Source organism: Zophobas morio, unplaced genomic scaffold (assembly GCF_036711695.1).
Source record: "Zophobas morio isolate AGI-343-1 ecotype UQ-CSIRO unplaced genomic scaffold, CSIRO_AGI_Zmor_V1 ptg000052l, whole genome shotgun sequence".
NCBI lineage: Eukaryota > Metazoa > Arthropoda > Insecta > Coleoptera > Tenebrionidae > Zophobas > Zophobas morio.
The window spans coordinates 237,526-257,060 of NW_026972157.1; the positions used below are offsets into that span (position 1 = coordinate 237,526).

General features: G+C 33.1%; 2 protein-coding genes across 2 annotated transcripts; one reads left to right on the top strand and one right to left on the bottom strand.

Moving 5' to 3' along the window:
• Positions 1-1,871: 1,871 nt before the first annotated feature.
• LOC135142726 (uncharacterized) lies at positions 1,872-5,289 on the bottom strand. The gene is made up of 7 exons (XM_064074473.1): positions 5,208-5,289; positions 4,895-5,152; positions 4,751-4,825; positions 4,382-4,696; positions 3,947-4,332; positions 3,303-3,894; positions 1,872-3,240 (listed from the first exon to the last, which is right to left on the bottom strand). Exons 1-7 carry the CDS (start codon positions 5,284-5,286, stop codon positions 1,883-1,885), a joined length of 3,063 nt encoding a protein of 1,020 aa, XP_063930543.1. The 5' UTR covers positions 5,287-5,289; the 3' UTR covers positions 1,872-1,882.
• An 8,676-nt stretch (positions 5,290-13,965) lies between these two features.
• On the top strand, positions 13,966-16,713 carry LOC135142745 (abasic site processing protein HMCES-like). The gene is made up of 8 exons (XM_064074491.1): positions 13,966-13,985; positions 14,054-14,148; positions 14,202-14,249; positions 14,839-14,957; positions 15,347-15,447; positions 15,844-15,917; positions 16,454-16,554; positions 16,601-16,713. Exons 4-8 carry the CDS (start codon positions 14,915-14,917, stop codon positions 16,696-16,698), a joined length of 417 nt encoding a protein of 138 aa, XP_063930561.1. The 5' UTR covers positions 13,966-13,985; positions 14,054-14,148; positions 14,202-14,249; positions 14,839-14,914; the 3' UTR covers positions 16,699-16,713.
• The last annotated feature ends 2,822 nt before the right edge of the window (positions 16,714-19,535 follow it).

Here is a 19,535-nt window from a genome sequence, read left to right on the forward strand (position 1 = left end):
TTAGTACGTCTAATAACAAATTTTTAATTTCCTTGTTAACTTTTTCAGTAGCTATTACATACTTTAGTTTGTGCATTTGCCTTAAGTTATTTTTTCAAAAAAAAAAATTTAAAATCCATTTGTTTGTTATTTATAAACAAATGGTTGTACTAACTATTTCTTAAAGCCCATTTTTTTCTTTTTATAATATGTATTTAAGTTAAATTTTTTCAAAGCTCTAAAAAGCATACTGACTTCACGTAACATTTTTTTAATCTTAAGTTATTACTATTTTTACAAAGATGGTTATTTCTTATATACCGAATTTAAGTAAATTTAACTCAGTAAAGTTACTCTATAAGAATTTTAATAAATTGTCATTCTTTTTCCTTCAAACCTTATGTTTATTAATAATTTTTTGTCCAGGTTTGTAGTCCTCCCAGATCTTAATTTAAAAAAAGAGCTTCTGAAACTTATTCATTTCAGGTATTTTAAAAAACTTTTAACTTTCTTATTTGATAACTTATAAATTAAAGATTTTTTAAAAATTGTTACGAGTTACAAAAATTTTGTGCTACTCTTCACAATAACGAAGAAGACATCGGCCACCTACCTTGTCATTTTATAGTAGATGACTTTCACTTTTATATTGATGCTTCGCTGAGTACCTCGAAAGAGCCCGAATCACAGAGAGAATTACGCTTAATTTTTTCGAAAACTATTTCTTTGCTCGTTGAAGCAGTTTTTTTTACCGGTAAACAAAGGTTAGTTTATAATAAATTTATATAGGTAATACAAAAATAATAAACCCTAGAGTAATTTATTTTTATTAAAAAATAATTATAATTTTAAACATAATACTATGAAAATATATAAATATTAAACTTGAGCATAATTAACAAAACATATAACTTTCTCGTAAGAGAATCGCCTATAAGTTTACTTCTCGCCGAAGATCTTGATGGGTTATTAGCTAAAGATAATCCTTCCAAGTTTTTATCCAAAAAGTATTTATATGAATTTTGGAATCCGGAATTTTACCGGCTGGATGGTTAAAATCTTTTTTTAATTTTAACAGTAATTATCATATTTTTTTAAGTGGTGAATAACTCTACCGATTTTGGACTGAACATCCAGTTATCGTTAATTATAAAAGATGAGAACGAGAGTACAACGTTTCTTAACTTCAATCTCATCTTCAACAGAGGACGTAGCCTCATTTATAGCAAAATTGCACGTCGTAAACATAATTATTATTACGATTCCAACCACTTTTTATCCTATAAACACAATTATAACTTCTATAAAGTAATTTTAATGGCTGCAGATTAATTTTTTTGGTTAGAATAAATTATATTAAAAAATCTATATATATATATTTTATAAATGTTTTAAAAGCTTTAATAGATCGCAAATATTAACGGTAATAATATTTGGTTTTCATAGGTTTTTGTCAATTAATTTGGAGGCTGTACTTAATAATTAAGAATTTAACTTTATACCGCTATAAAGTTGTTGTGCATATAATAATATATTATTATTAAAAGTTATTTATATTGTAATTGGTAGGGGCTTATATTATAGACTCCCTAATTGTTCTATTTATTGCTATAAAAATGGTGTACTTACATCAGTAATTCTTTTTACTTATAAATTAGCTTTAAGATTTACGTCATCTTTTTAAATATTATTAGTTTAGATAAACATTTAAAGCTTAAATAGTATTGTCCACTAAATATAAGAAGAAACAATTCAATGAAGATTTATATATGAGGATGCTTGCTTGAAAGGGATTCCTTCAAAGGCTTAAAGGTCAGGAAAAGACCAACTTTGTTGATGATTTATTAAATAAAATTAAAGCTGTTTAATCAAAAAGAACGTAAAATAGCGTTACACTGCTAAGTTAACTCAGATATTTTTGCATGTATTCAAAAAAGGCAAAAGAAGATGACAATAAACCGTTGTAGTATATGAAACGGGAAGCTAAGGAAGCGCTAAATACTGCCTTCAAGTAGTTTTCAGGAACATTACGAAATATTTCTTCGAGGTCTAATAAGTCGATCAGGGAAGGCGGACAATACTCGGAAATAACAAGTTTTCTTAATCTTTCGTTTTGCCAAAGTTGAGACTCATGTTCAATCTGTCGTGACATCTCGTTGATCAGTTGTGAAAGGTTATCAGCAATGGTAATGCGTGATAGGCCCGTTCGTTTGTGTTCTTTCCAGATACATTCAAACTCAAGCGTGGCGTTTCTCTCGATGATCTCCTGCACTTCACGCACATAGCGCTTGTAAAACTCAGGAGCAGTATCATTCTGCACGCACATGTGTTTATCGTACTGCTCATCGGTCATCGCTAAACCTGAAAGCACCTCCAACGAGGATGATGTGACACCGCCCTTATTAGCACTGGAATCCTTGAAAATAATAACCCCAGCCTTCTCAATTTTGTGCCTGGCGTGCTGACTTATAAACAAATTGGCGCCTTCCACAATATAAGGGAACATGGGCTTGCCGTCCGGATCAAATAATTGTTTAACGTTAGATATGTTAATAGCCTCTGGACGACCACCGCAGGGGACAAAAATGGTGGCTGACGCGCGCCTGTTTAAGTGAAAACTGTTCCTAAACTGAAGCCCGCTTTCCACTATCGTCCCGTCGGGAAGGGTTTTACTGTTTTCGGATATGAGAACTCTGAAACCACGTGTCCCCAGTTTTTTTTTGTCAAACTCCGAAATCATCTTCCTTTGAGAAGCCAGGCGGAGGAGCTCATCGCGGCAGAGCCCGTCTGGATCGCACAGAACTCCGCTGCCATCTACAATTGCAATAGTCTTGTCTTTAGATAGCTTAATCTCGTTCGAGCCTAAGTCCCCGTCGGGGCCGCCAGTCTGGAACTTAGTGACCTCTTCTTCTAATAGGCCCTCCTTTTTGTAGATGCCCTGGATATACTGGCGGATGGAGCGAGTGGTCATGCCATACACATCATGGGGGATCCCTCCGAGGGATGGTGACTTACCGGTCGTAAAAGCTCTCCAAAACGAAGCGTTTCTCTTTTTGGCGTGAATACTAGCCCAATCCATCAAACCAGCAGTCCCCTCGTCCGGCCCTAAAAATAGTAACTCTTCCCTCCCGTACTTGTCCACAAGCTTGTCTTTAATTCCCGGGCTCTGCTCGACCACCAGTAAATCAAGAATAGCATCAACGTATTTTTTAAAGGCCACTTCCGGCATATGATTGTGTTCCGGCATCAATAGAATAGTTCCTATCATTATTGTATATAAATTATAATGAGCAATAACTAAAAGTAAGAGGCTTTTGGAATACCTTTACTACCGCCTTCCGGTATATCTTTATTTTTCAACTGCTGTGTTAAGGCCAAGTTGTAGTTCTCATCGAAAAGAGAAATGACGTTTCTACGATAAACTTCTTGGGTGGGGGACCTAATCACTCTAATGCCTCCTCGCGCAACGTCCGCAAAGCGGACGTGGAAGCCACGGAACTCACGCCCAACCATGAAAAAAAGACCAAAGGGCTTCTGCGGATACTCGTAGCTCGATAAAAAAGTGGGATCAAGTCTAAAAGAAAGTGCCACTTTGGTAGTCATGAAGAAGTTGGTTTTCAGTATGTGCTGATTAAATGTGAGAAGACACTCAAACACAATCTTCTCGTTTTTCGTGGCGACCGTTTTCTTTATTAGCGAGTGGATCTCGTCGATATTCATATCTTTACTGCTCTCCAGCAACGCGAGGGAGTTTGATCGCTCCATTCCGTCCTCCCCAGCAGCCCCGCTGTTGCAAAGTGGATAAAACTCATAATGGAAATTTCGGTATAAAACGTGGATAAGCAGAGGGTATTTCAATATAATTTCTTTGATGTATTTTTCAGAAAATGTGTCCAGGCGCAAGCGCGACTTTAACTATGAATAAAAATAAGTTAACTGCTAAAAAAAAATTAAAAGCATATATTGCTTTCGATAAGATATCCAGATGATCGTCACGCGTTAAGTCCAGCATGTTCGCCAGTGACTCGTACTCGTGGCCTAAACGGTTCAGAAAGTGTCCGGAGAATAGCCAGGCCGCATACGCATATGTCGTTTCCATGACACTGAGTTCTTTACGCAAAAACAACTCGTGGAGAGAAAAGACAGGAAGCAAAAACAGCAGGCTGATCTCCTTGACCAGCTGCGGCATCACTTTCCTCAGATCCTTATGTCTAGAGTGGGGCAGCTGTCTCAGATCCAGAGAAACAATGACCATCCCGTTTGCAAAATACTCCACATATTTCTTCGAGGTGTACATGTCATAAAAGTGGTAGAGATCGGACAAACTGGAGAAAAAGTTGCGCGTTCCCTCACCTAAGAAGGAATATATACACCTTAAACTCGAATAATACTAAAGATCTACCTCTCTTGTAACAGATAAATAGTCTGCAACTTATATCTTTACCGCTCTTTTCGCGGTACCTATAAGAAGACACTGGGCCTTTCCGGAGCACCGCAGTTTTGAGTAGTGCTTCGTAGTCACTAAGAAGGCGCTCATTAGCCATTTCTAAAAGGCGAGTTGAACTTAATAGCTTTATATTGAGTTCTTTGCTTTTTAAAGGACTGACGCCGCTGTTAAGAAATATGCATTTTTCGACAAAGTAGCAGCGAAGCTGCGATTCCATATTTTCTCCAACCGAACCTTTCGAGCGATATGTTTCTACGCGGTATACATCACCTAAAGATGAAAAAATATATATATATTTATCACTGTTATTATATGTATTTATACCAACTAACTCGTCGTTGTGTAAGTATTCTGCGTCTATTTTTTTTTCAAACTGGGGGCCAGAAGCCACTGAAATTCCTATAGAGCAAAAATAATTTGAGATAAATAACATTCCTTTATAGTAACTACAGTTTAATATTTTCTCACCTGGCTGGCTATTACATAACATTATGGCTCCACCGTCAAAAATGTGCTCAACTTTAAACAAAAAAGAGTTGTTATAACTTCCTTTACCTTTATCAGCATCCGTAAATTTGGTAAGAGCTTTAATTTTTGAAGCATATATTGAATGAATATATTCTACAATCCTTTCAAAATTTTGCTTGTAAAAAAATCTCTCGACAATTCCTAGCTTATTAAAAAACCAGTCAACCTCATCTTCGCATTTTTCTTTGGGAATAAAACCTAAAGTGCCAAATATAAATAGACGTAGTAACTTTGCAATAACCCAGATTCTCACCATAATCATTAATCTTTTTACAAACATCCTCTTGAAGCTGATTCTTCTCAGACAATCTCTGGGTAGTAGTAACTACCATGACGCGACCCTAAAACTAAGAATGTATAGAAAAAAGCAGTTGCATTTTAATATTTATATTTCCATATCTGACCAGTAAAATAAATCTTAATTATTTAATTTCTTTACTTGCGATTGGCCGCCAAGAGGGTTTTCATTTAAATAACGACCTTTTGAATAGCCATGAGAGTATGTTACTTATGCGAGGTTTACCTTACTCTGTAACTCTATTAATAATAACTTCTTCTATTATATTTATCGATTGTTAATTTGTTTGCTATTTGTAATTTATAGCAATTCTTATACTTGTTCAAGCAATTGCAACTTTAATTTAATATTTTTTTATATTTCTTATTTATAAAACTCCGCTTCGCGTAATTCTTACGATTTAAGTATAGCGCCTAAATTAAATTAATATGGTGAAGGTAGAACTAGAAACTTTTTACTTAAAATACTACGCGCCACACCCAACAGATTATAATCTCTCGAGAGTACGTCAAGTCAAGGTTTTATACGCTTCACGCTTCTCGATGTGCACATATTTTTATCATGTTTATAACTAGCGAATTGACTTTTATACGTTCAAACTTTTAAAAGGATGCACATTAATCCGTAGTTCTCATTAGTGCTCATTTAACTGAATATACACAGTCCATAGTTAACAACTCTTGAATAAACACTATAATTTTTTTTTAATTTTTGTTGCTGAGGAAGGATTAAAGTTTTCTAAAAAAAAATTTATAAGTTTAGATACAGAGTTACAAGTTGCTAGATCTTTTTTTTGCAACACCACTATTTCAAAAAAGTTGCACACCCACTAACTGCTGCAAAGATAATTTTATAAAAAAGAAAAATAATGTTATTATTTTACCTGAACTTGGTTAAAGTTAGCGTGGAAGTAATTAACAAATCTTTTGTTTCCATTCAGATTTTGCCAGGTTATAACAGCTTCTATTTATAAAAAAACACAGAGTCTTCTGTACAGCCTAAGTGACTTAATAGCATGTCGCAGGCAAGCCCTTCTTTTTCCAAATTAAAAGAAACCCGAAGCACATCCTTTCTGCCTATCATTTTATCATAAATTTAAGCTTCCAGTGTCTCAAGTCTCTCGGATATCTAACCTTTAAAATTTTGACTACTCAATCCTAGATAATCCTCTATCTGGCTCCCTGAAATCTCCACTAACTTGTCTGCCTTAAGGAATAGAACCCGTGTGTCCCCACAGAGCGTTGTACACTTAATCTGTTAAGAATCTATACGAGGTTTTTCTTTAAAACCGTTATTTATGCGTTTATTATAGAAGTTGATTATGACACAAAATAGCACTGCCTAAAAATTTAGTATTTATAAAAGTAAAGCTGGAAACTAGACTAGAATAATGTTTCATGAGCCTTTTTTTAATAATAGTTAGTAGAAATTTTATATTGATTATTTAGTTGTTGGGAAAAAAAGTAGCTGTACTTGAGCTAGATAACTATAAGGAATAATACCATAAAATTAATTGATTTACAAAAATTTAAAATGCGGGAGCCTAAACAAAGTTTTAGGTACTCCATATCCAGCATGGCAATCCGTTGAAAAATGAGGTTTTTTGCATTTATTTCGTCCTGACTGTTACGAAGTTGTCTGTAATATTTTGGTCCACAATCATAACAAAGGTCGTAGTTATTTATAAGAGGAGGGAGTTGCGCATATGCCAGTGAGGCGTTACAAGTACCACAAAGGCTAACGGAAGAGTATGTTTTAAAATTATTTTTACAGTTTTCTTCGAATTTTGCGTCATTAAATTTTTTTTTTCCAAATTTATAATATTCATTAAGTTCTAAAACTAACTTTTTAGAGCAACAGGTGGAAGTAATTCCCGGACAAAATTTTTTAACTTCATCTAGATTGGGATCGGTCTGGTCATCTGGAAAGAGTTGTTCAAAAAGCGCCCCACATCTACGTTTAAATGCACACACATAGTAAAGGTGCGCAAGTACTACTACTAGAAAAGGTGTCATAGTCAAGTAAATTAATTACTTGTACACGCAATAAGCATAAATTACAGTAATTTATCAAATGTATTAATTGAATAAGGTAAAGATGCTTTTTTTAGAAAGCAAATTTAATTTTTAGCTTTATAAGGTTTTTATGTCATTACACCTTTTTAAAATAGTTACTTGATAGTTGACGCAAAAATAGTAGGATTATTCATATGTTTAAAAGAGAGCTGACAATCAAGTAGTATACGTACTAGGAATTGTTTCATGATTTGCCACTAATGCCACACAATTGATATAATAAAATTTTGTTCCTACCTACTTTCGCATACACCTATCCTTAACGCTATAGCTTAATAAAAACATATTGTATTAAGCACCATGTAAACTATTAAATTTAACTCTACACCCGCGGCATGATTCGTGTGCAATAGAGTCAACGCACATGAATTAAGTCTAGACAGAGAAGAAAGCTACATTTCACTTTTTGAAATATAATGGGGTAGGCTATATAAAATAGGGAGGTAAGAAACCTAAACCGGAAAATTTATAATTGAAAGGGATAAAAGTACTTTATTAACCACGCACTTTTCAATAGTCGTTTGCATTCCAAGTCATATGCCATATTAGATGTAATAAATGCTACAAGTTGTAGGTTCATACTTCTTGATTGTCATTTTTTGTTAGAGTTCTAAGTAATGACCTTATATTATGGTCTAGTCTGTTTTTATCACTCGAGGAATATTTTTTTACGATGTTCGCTTACGATAAAATATGATTATTCATTTCAGCACTTTAGTTATTATCAGAATTATTGGTACATACAGTGTAAGCATTGTTCACCTTTATTCTATTAATTTTAAAGCCGAAAAAGCAGTATAATTTATATAAATCAGCGGATAATTCTCACTGATATTAGCTTAGATACTTGGTTTGTTTTTAAAGTAAAAATACTTAAATGTAAGATTCTCTTCTCACATCTAACACATTGGCTTGGCATGACAGCTATTCTGGATGTGGGCGTAAAGCTGACAGCAATAGCATTACTTGCAAGATTCTTTTGATGCAGTGACTCAACCGGACTTTAATTCTGCAAACAGGTGCCATATTTTAAAGGTTTTTTCTAGAACAAGAGGGTAAATTAGTGGGCGGGGATTCTTTTTTTTCATTTCCTGTATAGGATTAAAATCATGTTTTTTCAAGTCTGTAACCATACTCTAGTCTAATCCGCTCATTAGACTCCTTATTACTACTTTTAGTCATTATCTTCTGGAATTTCGTAGGTATAATACTAGCATTTAATGATCAAACAGTTTCTAATTTTGCAATAGTCATCTAAAGTCTTTAAATATATTTTAAAGCCGTGCGAAACGATGATAGCGTCTAGTATATTTAGTTTACATTTAGTAGTTTCCATTATAGTCTTGGGTCAATTCTTCTCTTCGCCAACTATTAGTATCACTTTTTTTCATCTCACTGTTTCGATTTAGCCAACTCAAACATAAAAAAGGTTTTTCGTCAGAAGTTTTTTTTGGTGGGGAAAGCATATTACTTTTAAAAGCATTATTACCATCATTTAGTTTTATCTTAGTGAATAACCTCAATAACACTATGCAGATTTATTTTGTAATCCTTATGGTATTTATTAATAATATTTTATTCAGTCAGAAGTTTCGCAACTAACATTTTTAGTTTTATCTATACATCTTTGTTTACTAGTATTGGTAGGGTTAATATAATTATTGCTTACCAAAAACAAAAATGTTATTTCTGTTTTGAATACTCTTCAGTAACTCATTATTTTCAAGCAGAATTTTTTCGGTGGCTCAAGATTTGTATAACATTTGTAGGGAGGAGTATGGATTAGTTGTAATTATTAAAACAAAATTAAGTTCTTTCCTCCATTTAGTAAACATTTTTTTGAAATTTTTTTTTAACTATATTTAGCTCGGCTTTAGTAAAGAGTTACTCTTTTCTAAGTTCTTCAATAATAGCTAGTATATTAGCAATAAGTGCTCGCTAATCACCTTCCTCAGAAAAGAATTAATGGGATCATACAAGTAAAGAATTAAAAGTAAACATTAATAATACATAAGTTAATTACAAATAGGTTATATGTATGTAGATAAGTAAAATATTTATAAGATTGAGAAATAGGTTTACTTTTTAAAAAAAAAAAACATCCGCAAACTATGTTTACTCTTCGAGACAAAATGCTTAGTTTTTTTTTAGCATATATACTTTGCTTATGATTATTGAATTTTTTATTATTATTATATCTAAACTTATTAGAAAGACATTAATTAACTAATTTATTTACTTCGAGTCATAGCGTTGCTAGCTTAAATTTAGTCGATATAAGCTATTATAACTGCTAAAGAGCTGACTTGTTAGAACAACCTTAAATAATTGCATTTACAACTTAATGTTGAGAAACTACAAGGTGAAATTTAGCTGGAAAACTTAGGTAACGGCTTTTTTTCCTGTTATAAAATGGTTACAAAATGTTTAAGAAGATTTAACTGTTCTTCTCCTTGTTTGCTGGTAAATATAAAAATATACTTAGTAAACTTAATAAAAAAATAATATAGCAAAGGTAATAGTGTTTTTTAAATCTTTTTCTAGTTTTTTTGACGTTACTAAAGTTGGCTAACTACAATGAAAATGATTTGTGACAAAATCGGCTCACGTGGTGCAATCATATGCGATGTGTAGTAAAGCAAATTTTTGTTATGTGACTTAAGGGAGTTATTTCCATCTTTCCTAACTGATGAAGCATGTGTCTGCATACAATGGTTTTTCTAATAAAAAAAAATATAAATAGTCGAATAGGTTTCAATTCATTTTTGTGCTCCTAATTTTGCGACAGCTGCACACACTCGGATGCAATTTTCGAAGAACAGCGCTTTCTTTATATTGCTTTTCCTATTGCTGTCAACTCCGCTTTTAAAGTCGACAAAGAGCCTTCTCTTTGATTGACTAATATTTCAAAGGAGTATTGCACGTCATATAAAGATTTATCCTATCTTGCTTGGGTTTGTATAAGATAAAATGGCGTAATCTCTATCATTATTAACTCCTTCAGAGGGGATACCGCACTTCTTCAGTATATGGTAAACTTCTTAGTTAGAAGCAAAGGAATTTAATAGTTTCATGCAATTTTATATAGTGAAAAGCTACGTGTGAGAGATAGAGCAAGAAACTCCCTCGCTAATGCTGGAGAGCAGATTAAGCTCTTTACCACAGTCGAAATCAAGGACGGGAATACTCGGGTTGCCTCTTCAGCTTGAGATAGCTTTCGACTCCTTTCTCGTTGCTTTTGGAAGGCGGCTACTTTTTGGTGACTGCCGAAGACCAGCCTTTATGCCAAACAAATATAGGTGTATTTGCCTCTTGTCTGCAGTTGGCCAAGTAGGCATACCGACGCCTGAAAGCTCGAGTTGACGGGAGTCATGCCTTGTCGGCAAGAGTTTTCAATGATTGAACAACTCTTTCGTCTACAGGATGAACGAGCCGTGCCTTCTACTTTAAGAAGGCAACAGGCGCTGTTTTCCTCTTGATGTCAAAAAAGTGTATAGCACAAGAACTTTATTAACAAATAACCTGCTCCGTAGTTCTTTTTAACCTACCGTAATTTTACTAGAAGGATGACATCTTTTTATATGTGCGGAACTGAGCATACGCATCCGCTGCCTGTGTCTACGACTTGCCGGGAGTAATATCCTCATTTCAGAGGATACAACACAAGCCGCTAAGCCTCATGGTGAGCGCGGCATGGTTTGTTCGAAATGAGGCTTTCTATCAAGAGTTCCTACCGGAGACCCAAGCTACCCTTTTTCAACGCGATGCTGATACCACCTACAAACGAATTTTTAGTCAAAACAACTGATTACAGGTCGAAGCTTAATGGGGAGTAAGGGGGCGTCGAACGATATATTGCCATCCGCAATGCTCTTTAAATTTTTGAGTATTCTAATAGAGGTTAGGACTAGTACAAGTCTAAATATAAATTGTACAGTATCACTCTTTTTAAGAGATCGTTAATTCGGTGTTTTTTTGATCCCTCGAGCACCATGAAAAACCATTAACATAAAATAAAAAATACTCTACAAAAGCCTTTCAGCCTTAAATAGAGAACTGACAGCAACCCTGGTCAATGTCCTTAACAAACCTTGGGGCTACTTTTTAAAGCCGTTAGAATTCATGAGGGCGAGGTTAAATAAGCCACCATCAAAGACCGAAAAAGAAAGTCACGTCGGTGGGAAACGAACCCACGGCATTGAGTATGCGCGTCAATGCTCTTAATCGCTGAGCTACGACGAAAACTCTCGATCCAGGATGATGGTTTTACGTATTCAACCTGCTAAACACTCTTGGTAGTTTTCAGCGGGTTTTTATCTCTCAAGGCCTAGTGGTAAAAGACGAAACAGGTAGGTCTCCGGGGCAGTCATGATACTCTTTCTAAAGTAATAACAATGTAAGCATTTGTGTATCTTCCAACGCACGGAATTGTAAAGCCGCTAGAGAATATTTTTGCCTTTCAGGAAACGTATTTTTCCCATTTAAATGACCCTGTAGAGGTGTTAAGCTTCGTGGTTTTTTAACCGATAGGCCCTCATATGTTTTTCTTTCAAAACAAAAACTCATTTTTTTTTTGAACCATTTCTAACCTTTTCTGTCCTAAGGCATTATTTAAGAGGACACATTAACATTTTGATCCACAGTCGCGATAAGAGGCAGCAGTTCATGGTTACGCACATCGTTGACGAGAGGAGTTTATAACTTTTTCTTTTAACTTCTGTAATTTAAACTACTGTCTAATTGTGGGTGTCGCTAAAAATAGTTTCGGCTTATAGTATAACCGTTACCTTTGTCATCGTTTTTTCCTTCGGGGGCGTTCGCCTTGTATTCGAACTCATGCGGTAAAAAGTTTTTGTTAGAGAAAACTTCTCAAAAATAACCTTTGTGGGTTATTATTTAGTTAAGGGTCACAGTCATTGTCACTTTTTCAGCGGTAGCCTCTTGAAAACTTTAAAGTATTGGCCTCGGTTAATCCTAGGATGAATGGGTGTCTAATGTGTGATTTTGAGTGCTCACTTTTTAGTCTTTCTTAAAAATCAAGAAACTTCTGCTTTTATCTAATCTCCTGGTGTCAAGTTAAAAAATATTTACGCAACTTTGTAAGCAACTACTCCTAATAAAGTTTTAAAATATTCTGGTGAGTGTTGACTTGATAGAGCGCCAAATAAAAATTAAATTAGGGACGGATTTTATTCTTTTTTTATTCTATCTAGTTTTTGCATCAAAAGTTCCGTTTCTGTGCTTTCTCTAGTTATAAATTAGTTTTTTTTTTAATAGTCTTACTTTAAAACCAAAATTGTTCCGTTAAAAAGTCTGTTTTTTTCAAATCTATATTTTTTTAATAATAATTCCTATATTGAAGTTAAGCAAACTTATTTTTTTTTATAGTGTCAAGCCCTTATTCGTCTTAAACTTTGCGGTGCTTAAATTGTAACAAATTTCAAGTTAAGAAGTAATAATTACTTACTAAAAAGCACTCTATCATTTATTTAAAATTTTATTAATTTTATTTCTTATTTCTTATAAAATAATTGTTTAACAGGAGATTTAAAACATAAACAGCAGCTCTTCTCTTCTTATTTTCCACCGTATTTAGTAGGAAAATTAGCCGTAATGCTAAACGGAGTTCATCCTACACGAATTATCTTTAGCAAGTTAACTTGTTTTCAAATGCGTTTTTCTCAATGGGGAAACAGTCTAAAAATACTGTTTTTTACTTTTACGGGCTGTATAAATATTAAATAAGTGCGTATAGCGGAATTTATTTCATTTTAACCCACAACCATCGTTCACTAGCCTTTATAGAATAAGTTGTAACGTACGTCCTTATAAGGTAAGGATTAGAGTAAAAATATTCATATATAAACATATTGGCTAACATTAAAAAAATTTTAATTTCTGCTTCAATAAAATAAACGGAATTCAAATACTTTACTACAAAAAGAGAGTAGAAGATATGTAATTAAGTCAATGACAATGCAGGTAGTTGTAACCCTAATTACTAAAGAGGCCCCCACCAAAAATAAGTTAAAAATACTGTACTTTAGAAGAGGAAAGGTATGTGCCATTATAACAACTTTAGCCCAGTTGTTATCTAAACGTTACGGGGGCGGAATAAAAATTATTGGTTATAGTCTTAACTATTGGTTCATTTTTAATGCTTTTTATAAAAAAAGTTGGCATTTAGAACTACTTTTAACTTTTTTCTCCTTCACAATTCTTCCTATGTGCGGACGTTTTAGTTGTGCTAGGGTTAGTAATTTAAATAAGATTCTATAATTGACTCGACATATAATTAAAGTATATTATCTTTAGTACAATTAAATAATTTAACTTAATAATTTAGTTATAGAAAACCTAAAAGTTTGGTATAAAATAAGAAGTGGCGTGCTGGAAACTACTTTAGAAGTTAAAAAATTTGTAAATTATAGATTTTTTAAAATTATAGACATACAAAGAACTTCAAAGTTTGTGCAAAGCTAAAGGAGATGACCTTGAGAATGCTTTAAAATTTAAGCCTTCCTATAACATATGTCCTGGTTGCACTTTCATTTATAAAAATTTAAAGCGTGCCTCTTACAATTGTTAGGTTTACCTGAATATTTATTTATCCAGGGCGTTTCTGCACCATTCTTAAAATAAACGAAGTTCGCAGTCGGTATCTGTCTGTAATGGTTATTATATGCTTGGCTATGCATATTTTCTTTATTATTGTATTATTACCAGCGTTGGGGGTTAGAACCTCATTGGAATAACTCAAAATCTTCAGATGCACAAAAACTTATTAATGCTAGAAGTGAAACAATCTTGGAAAAACCAACGTATTATTAATAATATTGGTTCTTAAAATGCATAGTTATTAATTTTTTCTAAGGTTTAAGCCTTACGCCCAGTGTAACAGATGCGTGTTGCCCGCGGAAGGGTTTGCTAATAAAATATTTTTCTTCTTATACGTATGTTCAAGTGTAGAAAATTTATGGCAACCTTTTTTTCTGTGTAACTGCTATTTTAATATATCTATTTGAAAATTTTTTTAAACAATTTTAATTGTATAAATTAGCGAACTAAAAAGCACTTCTTTAATCGGCTTCTGGGCGATTTCCTAGAAATAAAGTTAAAATAAGTGTCCTTTCAATGACAGCGTTTTTGGCAAACTGTTTTATAGTGTACTAGAAGTTTCTTTCTAATATAATACTTTCTATTCTTACATTTATCGTGGATAGCACTCACGGCAGAGTAGAGGCTTGTGGCATGTTTATATTTATTTACTAAACAATATTATATATCTAACTGAGGTTAATACATTTAATGTTATAATTAAATTTATATCGTAAAGGTAAGATCTTTCAACCTTAGAGAATATTTTTCTCCATAAAGATGTTGTGTAACTGCTGAAAGCGCAACCGAATAAACAACTATATACTCGTCCATTACATATATCTACTAATTACTATTTGCCTTTTTGTAATTTTAAAAAAAATTAATATTTTAATAATAAGAAAATACTTTAGATTTTTTGAGTGGCAAAAACAAGGCGTCAAAAAGCAACCTTTTTACATTCGTAGAGCAGATGCAAAGTTGCTATTGATGGCTTGTATATATTCACGAAGTAAGAAACACCAGTCGAAAGGTCTTCATAGTTAAATAAGTTTATTTTTTGTATTTTTTATTTACTTTATTAAAACTTATGATTTTCTTTCTATAATATACTTATTGTTTTATGTTTTTTAAATTTTTTTAACGCTTATAAAAATATTATAGCCTTATTTTATTATTAAAATTCTTTATTATATTTTTACACTTTACAGCTATCAATTTCCATTATAACACTGATTAACAAACTTTTTTACCTTACAAAGTTCTAATTGTATATATAGCTCTGTATGGCTCATTTATTTATTTATTTATAATCACTGAAAACTAATAAATTTAGAGATTGTTATAATACTAAAATGTTTAAGCAACTGTACAACTTAAAGTAGTATAAAAATGTGCCTGATTTCTCGATATACATAAAAGAGCCAATAGAAACCTTTTGTATTCTCACGTGCAAGAGCACTAAAGCGCTTCATTGGTTGCACGACCGCATGCCAGTTGTTCTTGAAGATACGGTTGTTGAGGTTCTCTAGACATTTTTACAAAATTTATATCATTGTCTGAGCACGAGAACTGTACTCGAGACGAATTTGCTGTTCGACTATGTTGCTCATTCTTCTGCTTTACTTTAGTGCTAGCCGAATAACAACCGCATTCAAATTACTTGACAGTTCACAGTGACTTCCTTTCTTATTTAGTGATTTTCATACTTCGCACGTTCCTATATTAGTTGGCAGGAGTCGCTCTGTGGGGCCGCTTTTCCCCATTTATTAGATAGAAATAAGTATAAGCACCGAAGTTGGGTGTGTTCATTAAATGTTTTTATTTATTAAAAAACTTTACTTGTTGTATGTTTTACGCGACTTTGTTTCTGTATGTTGTCTGCTTACTATATACTTTCTTTTCATATAAACAAATAGAAGTGGCTTGATTATTCACTTGAATACTCTGAAGTTCAGAAATACTGTGTTCCTTATGAAGGAGATATGGAGTGGTATACTTAATTTCATCTACACTTATTTTTATAGAGCTTTGATGTTTTTTAGTTTATTTAAGTAAGCATTGAAAAACTATGAAGATTATAGTACAGCATATAGCGCCTTTAATATTTTCTATAGTGCTCACTGACCATAAATAGAAATGTTTAGTACACTAGCAAACATACATATATATAATTTTAAGGAGGGCCCCCACGCATCGAGGGGTTATTCCTTAAACCCCTTAACCAGGTCGCCTGAGAAATATCAAAATGTAGAGTATCAATAGCTCCGCAAGAGTTAATGGGTGGAAAGTACATTTTAGTATTTAAGCGTTAACTCGAGCAATTTATTCGGTTAAACGCATTTACTAGCAGCCATCGCTTAAAACTGCGTTCTAAGTTAATAAGTACTATCTTCAAATATCTTTATGGTATTATATGTAAAATATTCGCTCTATAAAAAAATTAAAATTTCGTAACGTTAAGCCTACATTAGCAAATTATCCTTCGCAAAGATAATTATTAATAACTTTTCTGGCTAATAATATAAGCTACCCCGTCGATCCTGCAATGTCCAACCCGACTTTTGACAATGTTGACGTTATAAAACGTTGGAGTTGCAAATCGATCCGTGATTATTTTTTGCACACAGGTTACCTTTCTCTAAATTTTAAGTTTTTAAGTTAAATTATAGATAGAACAACAGAATTCCCCGGAAAAATTAAACAGTAAACGGAAGACGTGGACGCATAAAGATGAGTTCCAAGTAATATTACTGGTCCTAAGTTTTTTTTAATTACCCTGAGACTGGACTTAAAATTGAAGATCTGCTGCTTTAAATACATTTAAATTACCGTTCTGGTTCTATAGACGTTCAACTTTTATTTATTAAACTTGAATGGCATAACTTAGTCCCACAGAGTGTAAGAAAGCTTAAGACTATGTGAACCTTCAACTGCGCTTTTCATTTAGAAACAGCTGGGCTCTAATGATAGATTACGGGTAAATGCGCACCAATTAAAAGTTAGATTTATAACTTGCGCTTATATAAAGCCCATAACATTATATACTGTGTTATTAATATACGCGCGCAAGCAGCGTACAAAAACCTTTAACCCTACACTAGTCGCAGTAGGCCTCTCAGACCCCTTGAATTTTTTTTAAATTTTTTACTTTTGTATTTAATAAAAAATACCGTTAATTTTAGAACATTTGTTGTTTATTGAGATATTAGGATACAGGTCATACTAAATTTTAACTTCTACCTGAATTGAGAATTAAGAAAAAATAATTTCCAAATCTGGGAGACCCCCTGCGACTAGTGTAGGGTTAACAACGTGTTTCCCTAAGAGTTTAATGCTTATCAGGTGTAGTGCGAAGTAATTCGGTAAAAGTTCTATTTCTGCCCTTCCTTTTATCTCTTATAAGACAGTTGCTTTAGTTAAATCGCAAGAACTTCGCGGAGCAGAGTTTATAATTTTTTTTACCTAAAAATACATTTTACTGTTTTCTATTCCTTTCACGCTCTCTAGACCTCTTTCTTGGTTATTAATAAAAAAATTTCAAGCGTATTTTTAACATTATTTTGACCAGTCAATTTATACCTTTTTTTTATATAAAAAGTTGTAAAACAGGTATTGAAGTGCAATATTCATTAGACAATAAATTACATCATGTCTTTGGTATTGGATTTTTTAAAAGTAAAGACCCTATTTTTCTCCAAACTTGACTAAATGGTTTCAAAAGCGCTCCATGCACCCTGACATATTTAATTTGAGCGCCTCGTATTTCGTAATGAGAGTATCCTTAACGCAGTCTTTCATTATTTCTTTGGTTAATATTTTTCGAGAAGTAAAAGCTCAAATTTACAAATACGCTACAGGGCGCTAAGATAGTCTATTCAACCTCAAATAGATACTAAAACTTATTTAATTTAGTTAAAGGACATTCGTGCAGAAAAGGGCTAGGTTAATATATTGATCACGCCTACCGACAACTTTTTGATTGATCTTGAATAGGCTGGATAATATTTCAAAGGAAAAAACTAAGGAAGGGCTAAGAAAAAAGTAAATACTTAACAAAAATTCCGAAGAAATGAGATAAATTTGATATTTTACTTTACGGTAGGGCATAGAGGCTGTTGATGAACTGATGAGAGGCACGTAACCAACTAATAAAAATAAATAAAGAATTACTTAAGAGGCCGACTGGCTAGCTAGTTATATCTCTTTAATACTAAAATTGCGTATTGTCGACCAATGAGCTTCCTTATTTTTGTAATTTAAAAAAAAAATTTTTAAAAAAATTTGATTTTTTCATCCAATAACCTGGCCATTCTATATTTGGCAAATTTTTAATTTTTATTTTTGTTTTTGTGTTGGGTGTCGGCTTAAGTTTTCATTTTATCACATACGGATTAACAGTAACATCGGTGTTTGGTAGTCTTTGCTTCCTTTCTGGATAGAATGACTAAAATCCAAAATAATAATAAGAAATTTAGAAAAAAGGCTGTTTCTTCCGCAAGACAAAAATTAAATTAGCAAGGTAAAGATCGTAATTGAAACTATTTACCTTCATGGGCCTAATTATGAGGGAGAAACACATCTCTTGAGTTACTCGTGCTCTATAATTTTTGAATTGAACAAGTTGTCCGTGTACGTTATAAGACCAAAGTTTTCGTGCCTTTACAAAAGAAAAGGAATTTTAAATAAAGTAACGCTATATCAAATATATCTTAAAATATTCAAAGGAAAACAGAGGGTAGCCCGGGGCTCCTCCCTTTTGGGTGACGAGCTCACAATCGGGGAGGTCTGGCTTGCAGCTGTGCTGTTCGGCGGGAGTGCGAACTGAATATTTCCCGCTTTTTCAGTCCTTCGGGACAGCCATTATAGCTCTCTAATTGCGTACACTGTGATCCTCGTGCCCCAAGCCCTGCATAAGAGGGGGGTTTAGATTAAGCGGCTTAAGGTCTTAGTAGGAAGACCAGTCGTATAATGCCAGTGCAAAAAAAAAAATTCATTGTGCTACGAAAACCTAACCTGTAAAAACAGTTGACGGTGGTAGAGGTAAACTATTTGTCGCAAGGAGTAAGGAACAATACTAATTGTGAGTCCTACTGCTGTGCGCCCGCTTCTTTGAGTAGTTTTCTTGCCCATGGTCTTAAAAAATAGATAACTGGGAAATCATTTTTTATAAATTTGGCTTCTTTTAGATAAACAGTTAACTTTTATAAGTAAGGAGCTCATTAAAAAAGGTTAATAATATTGAATTAACAAAACTCAGCGACTACCATGTTTTAATTCAAAGGCTTTGCTTTTCTTATTAGGGAAGTATAGGACGTAGAAAAAAGCAATGCGAAACTCATACTAACGCGCGCGCTTAATTTAAACAATTGAAAAAGTTGACCAAAAGAAGCATTATTTAATTATTTTTTTAAAAAAATTAAGGGAATTAATTACGTATACATGTTATGACTAAAAAAAAAGGACCGACACATGTTATCTGTTATTTCTTAAGCGCATAAAGTTGTAATAAAAAAGTAAAAACAGTTCCTCCCAAAAGAAAAGCGATCAAAGTATAAATCTTTGACAGTCGTATTAAAGGACAGTTTTATTGGCAATAAAGTAACTCTGA

Bases quoted from the DNA above. Each gene is read 5' to 3' on its own strand.
- LOC135142745 (XM_064074491.1), top strand. From the start codon at position 14,915: ATGGCTTGTATATATTCACGAAGTAAGAAACACCAGTCGAAAG. The intron at 15,448-15,843 runs GTTCTCTAGACA...ATAAACAAATAG, and splicing joins TTGAAGATACGGTTGTTGAG to AAGTGGCTTGATTATTCACT. The intron at 15,918-16,453 runs GTATACTTAATT...TAATAATATAAG, and splicing joins TATGAAGGAGATATGGAGTG to CTACCCCGTCGATCCTGCAA.
- LOC135142726 (XM_064074473.1), bottom strand. From the start codon at position 5,286: ATGGTAGTTACTACTACCCAGAGATTGTCTGAGAAGAATCAGCTTCAA. The intron at 5,153-5,207 runs GTGAGAATCTGG...TTGGCACTTTAG, and splicing joins TAAAAAGATTAATGATTATG to GTTTTATTCCCAAAGAAAAA. The intron at 4,826-4,894 runs GTGAGAAAATAT...TTTGCTCTATAG, and splicing joins GTTATGTAATAGCCAGCCAG to GAATTTCAGTGGCTTCTGGC.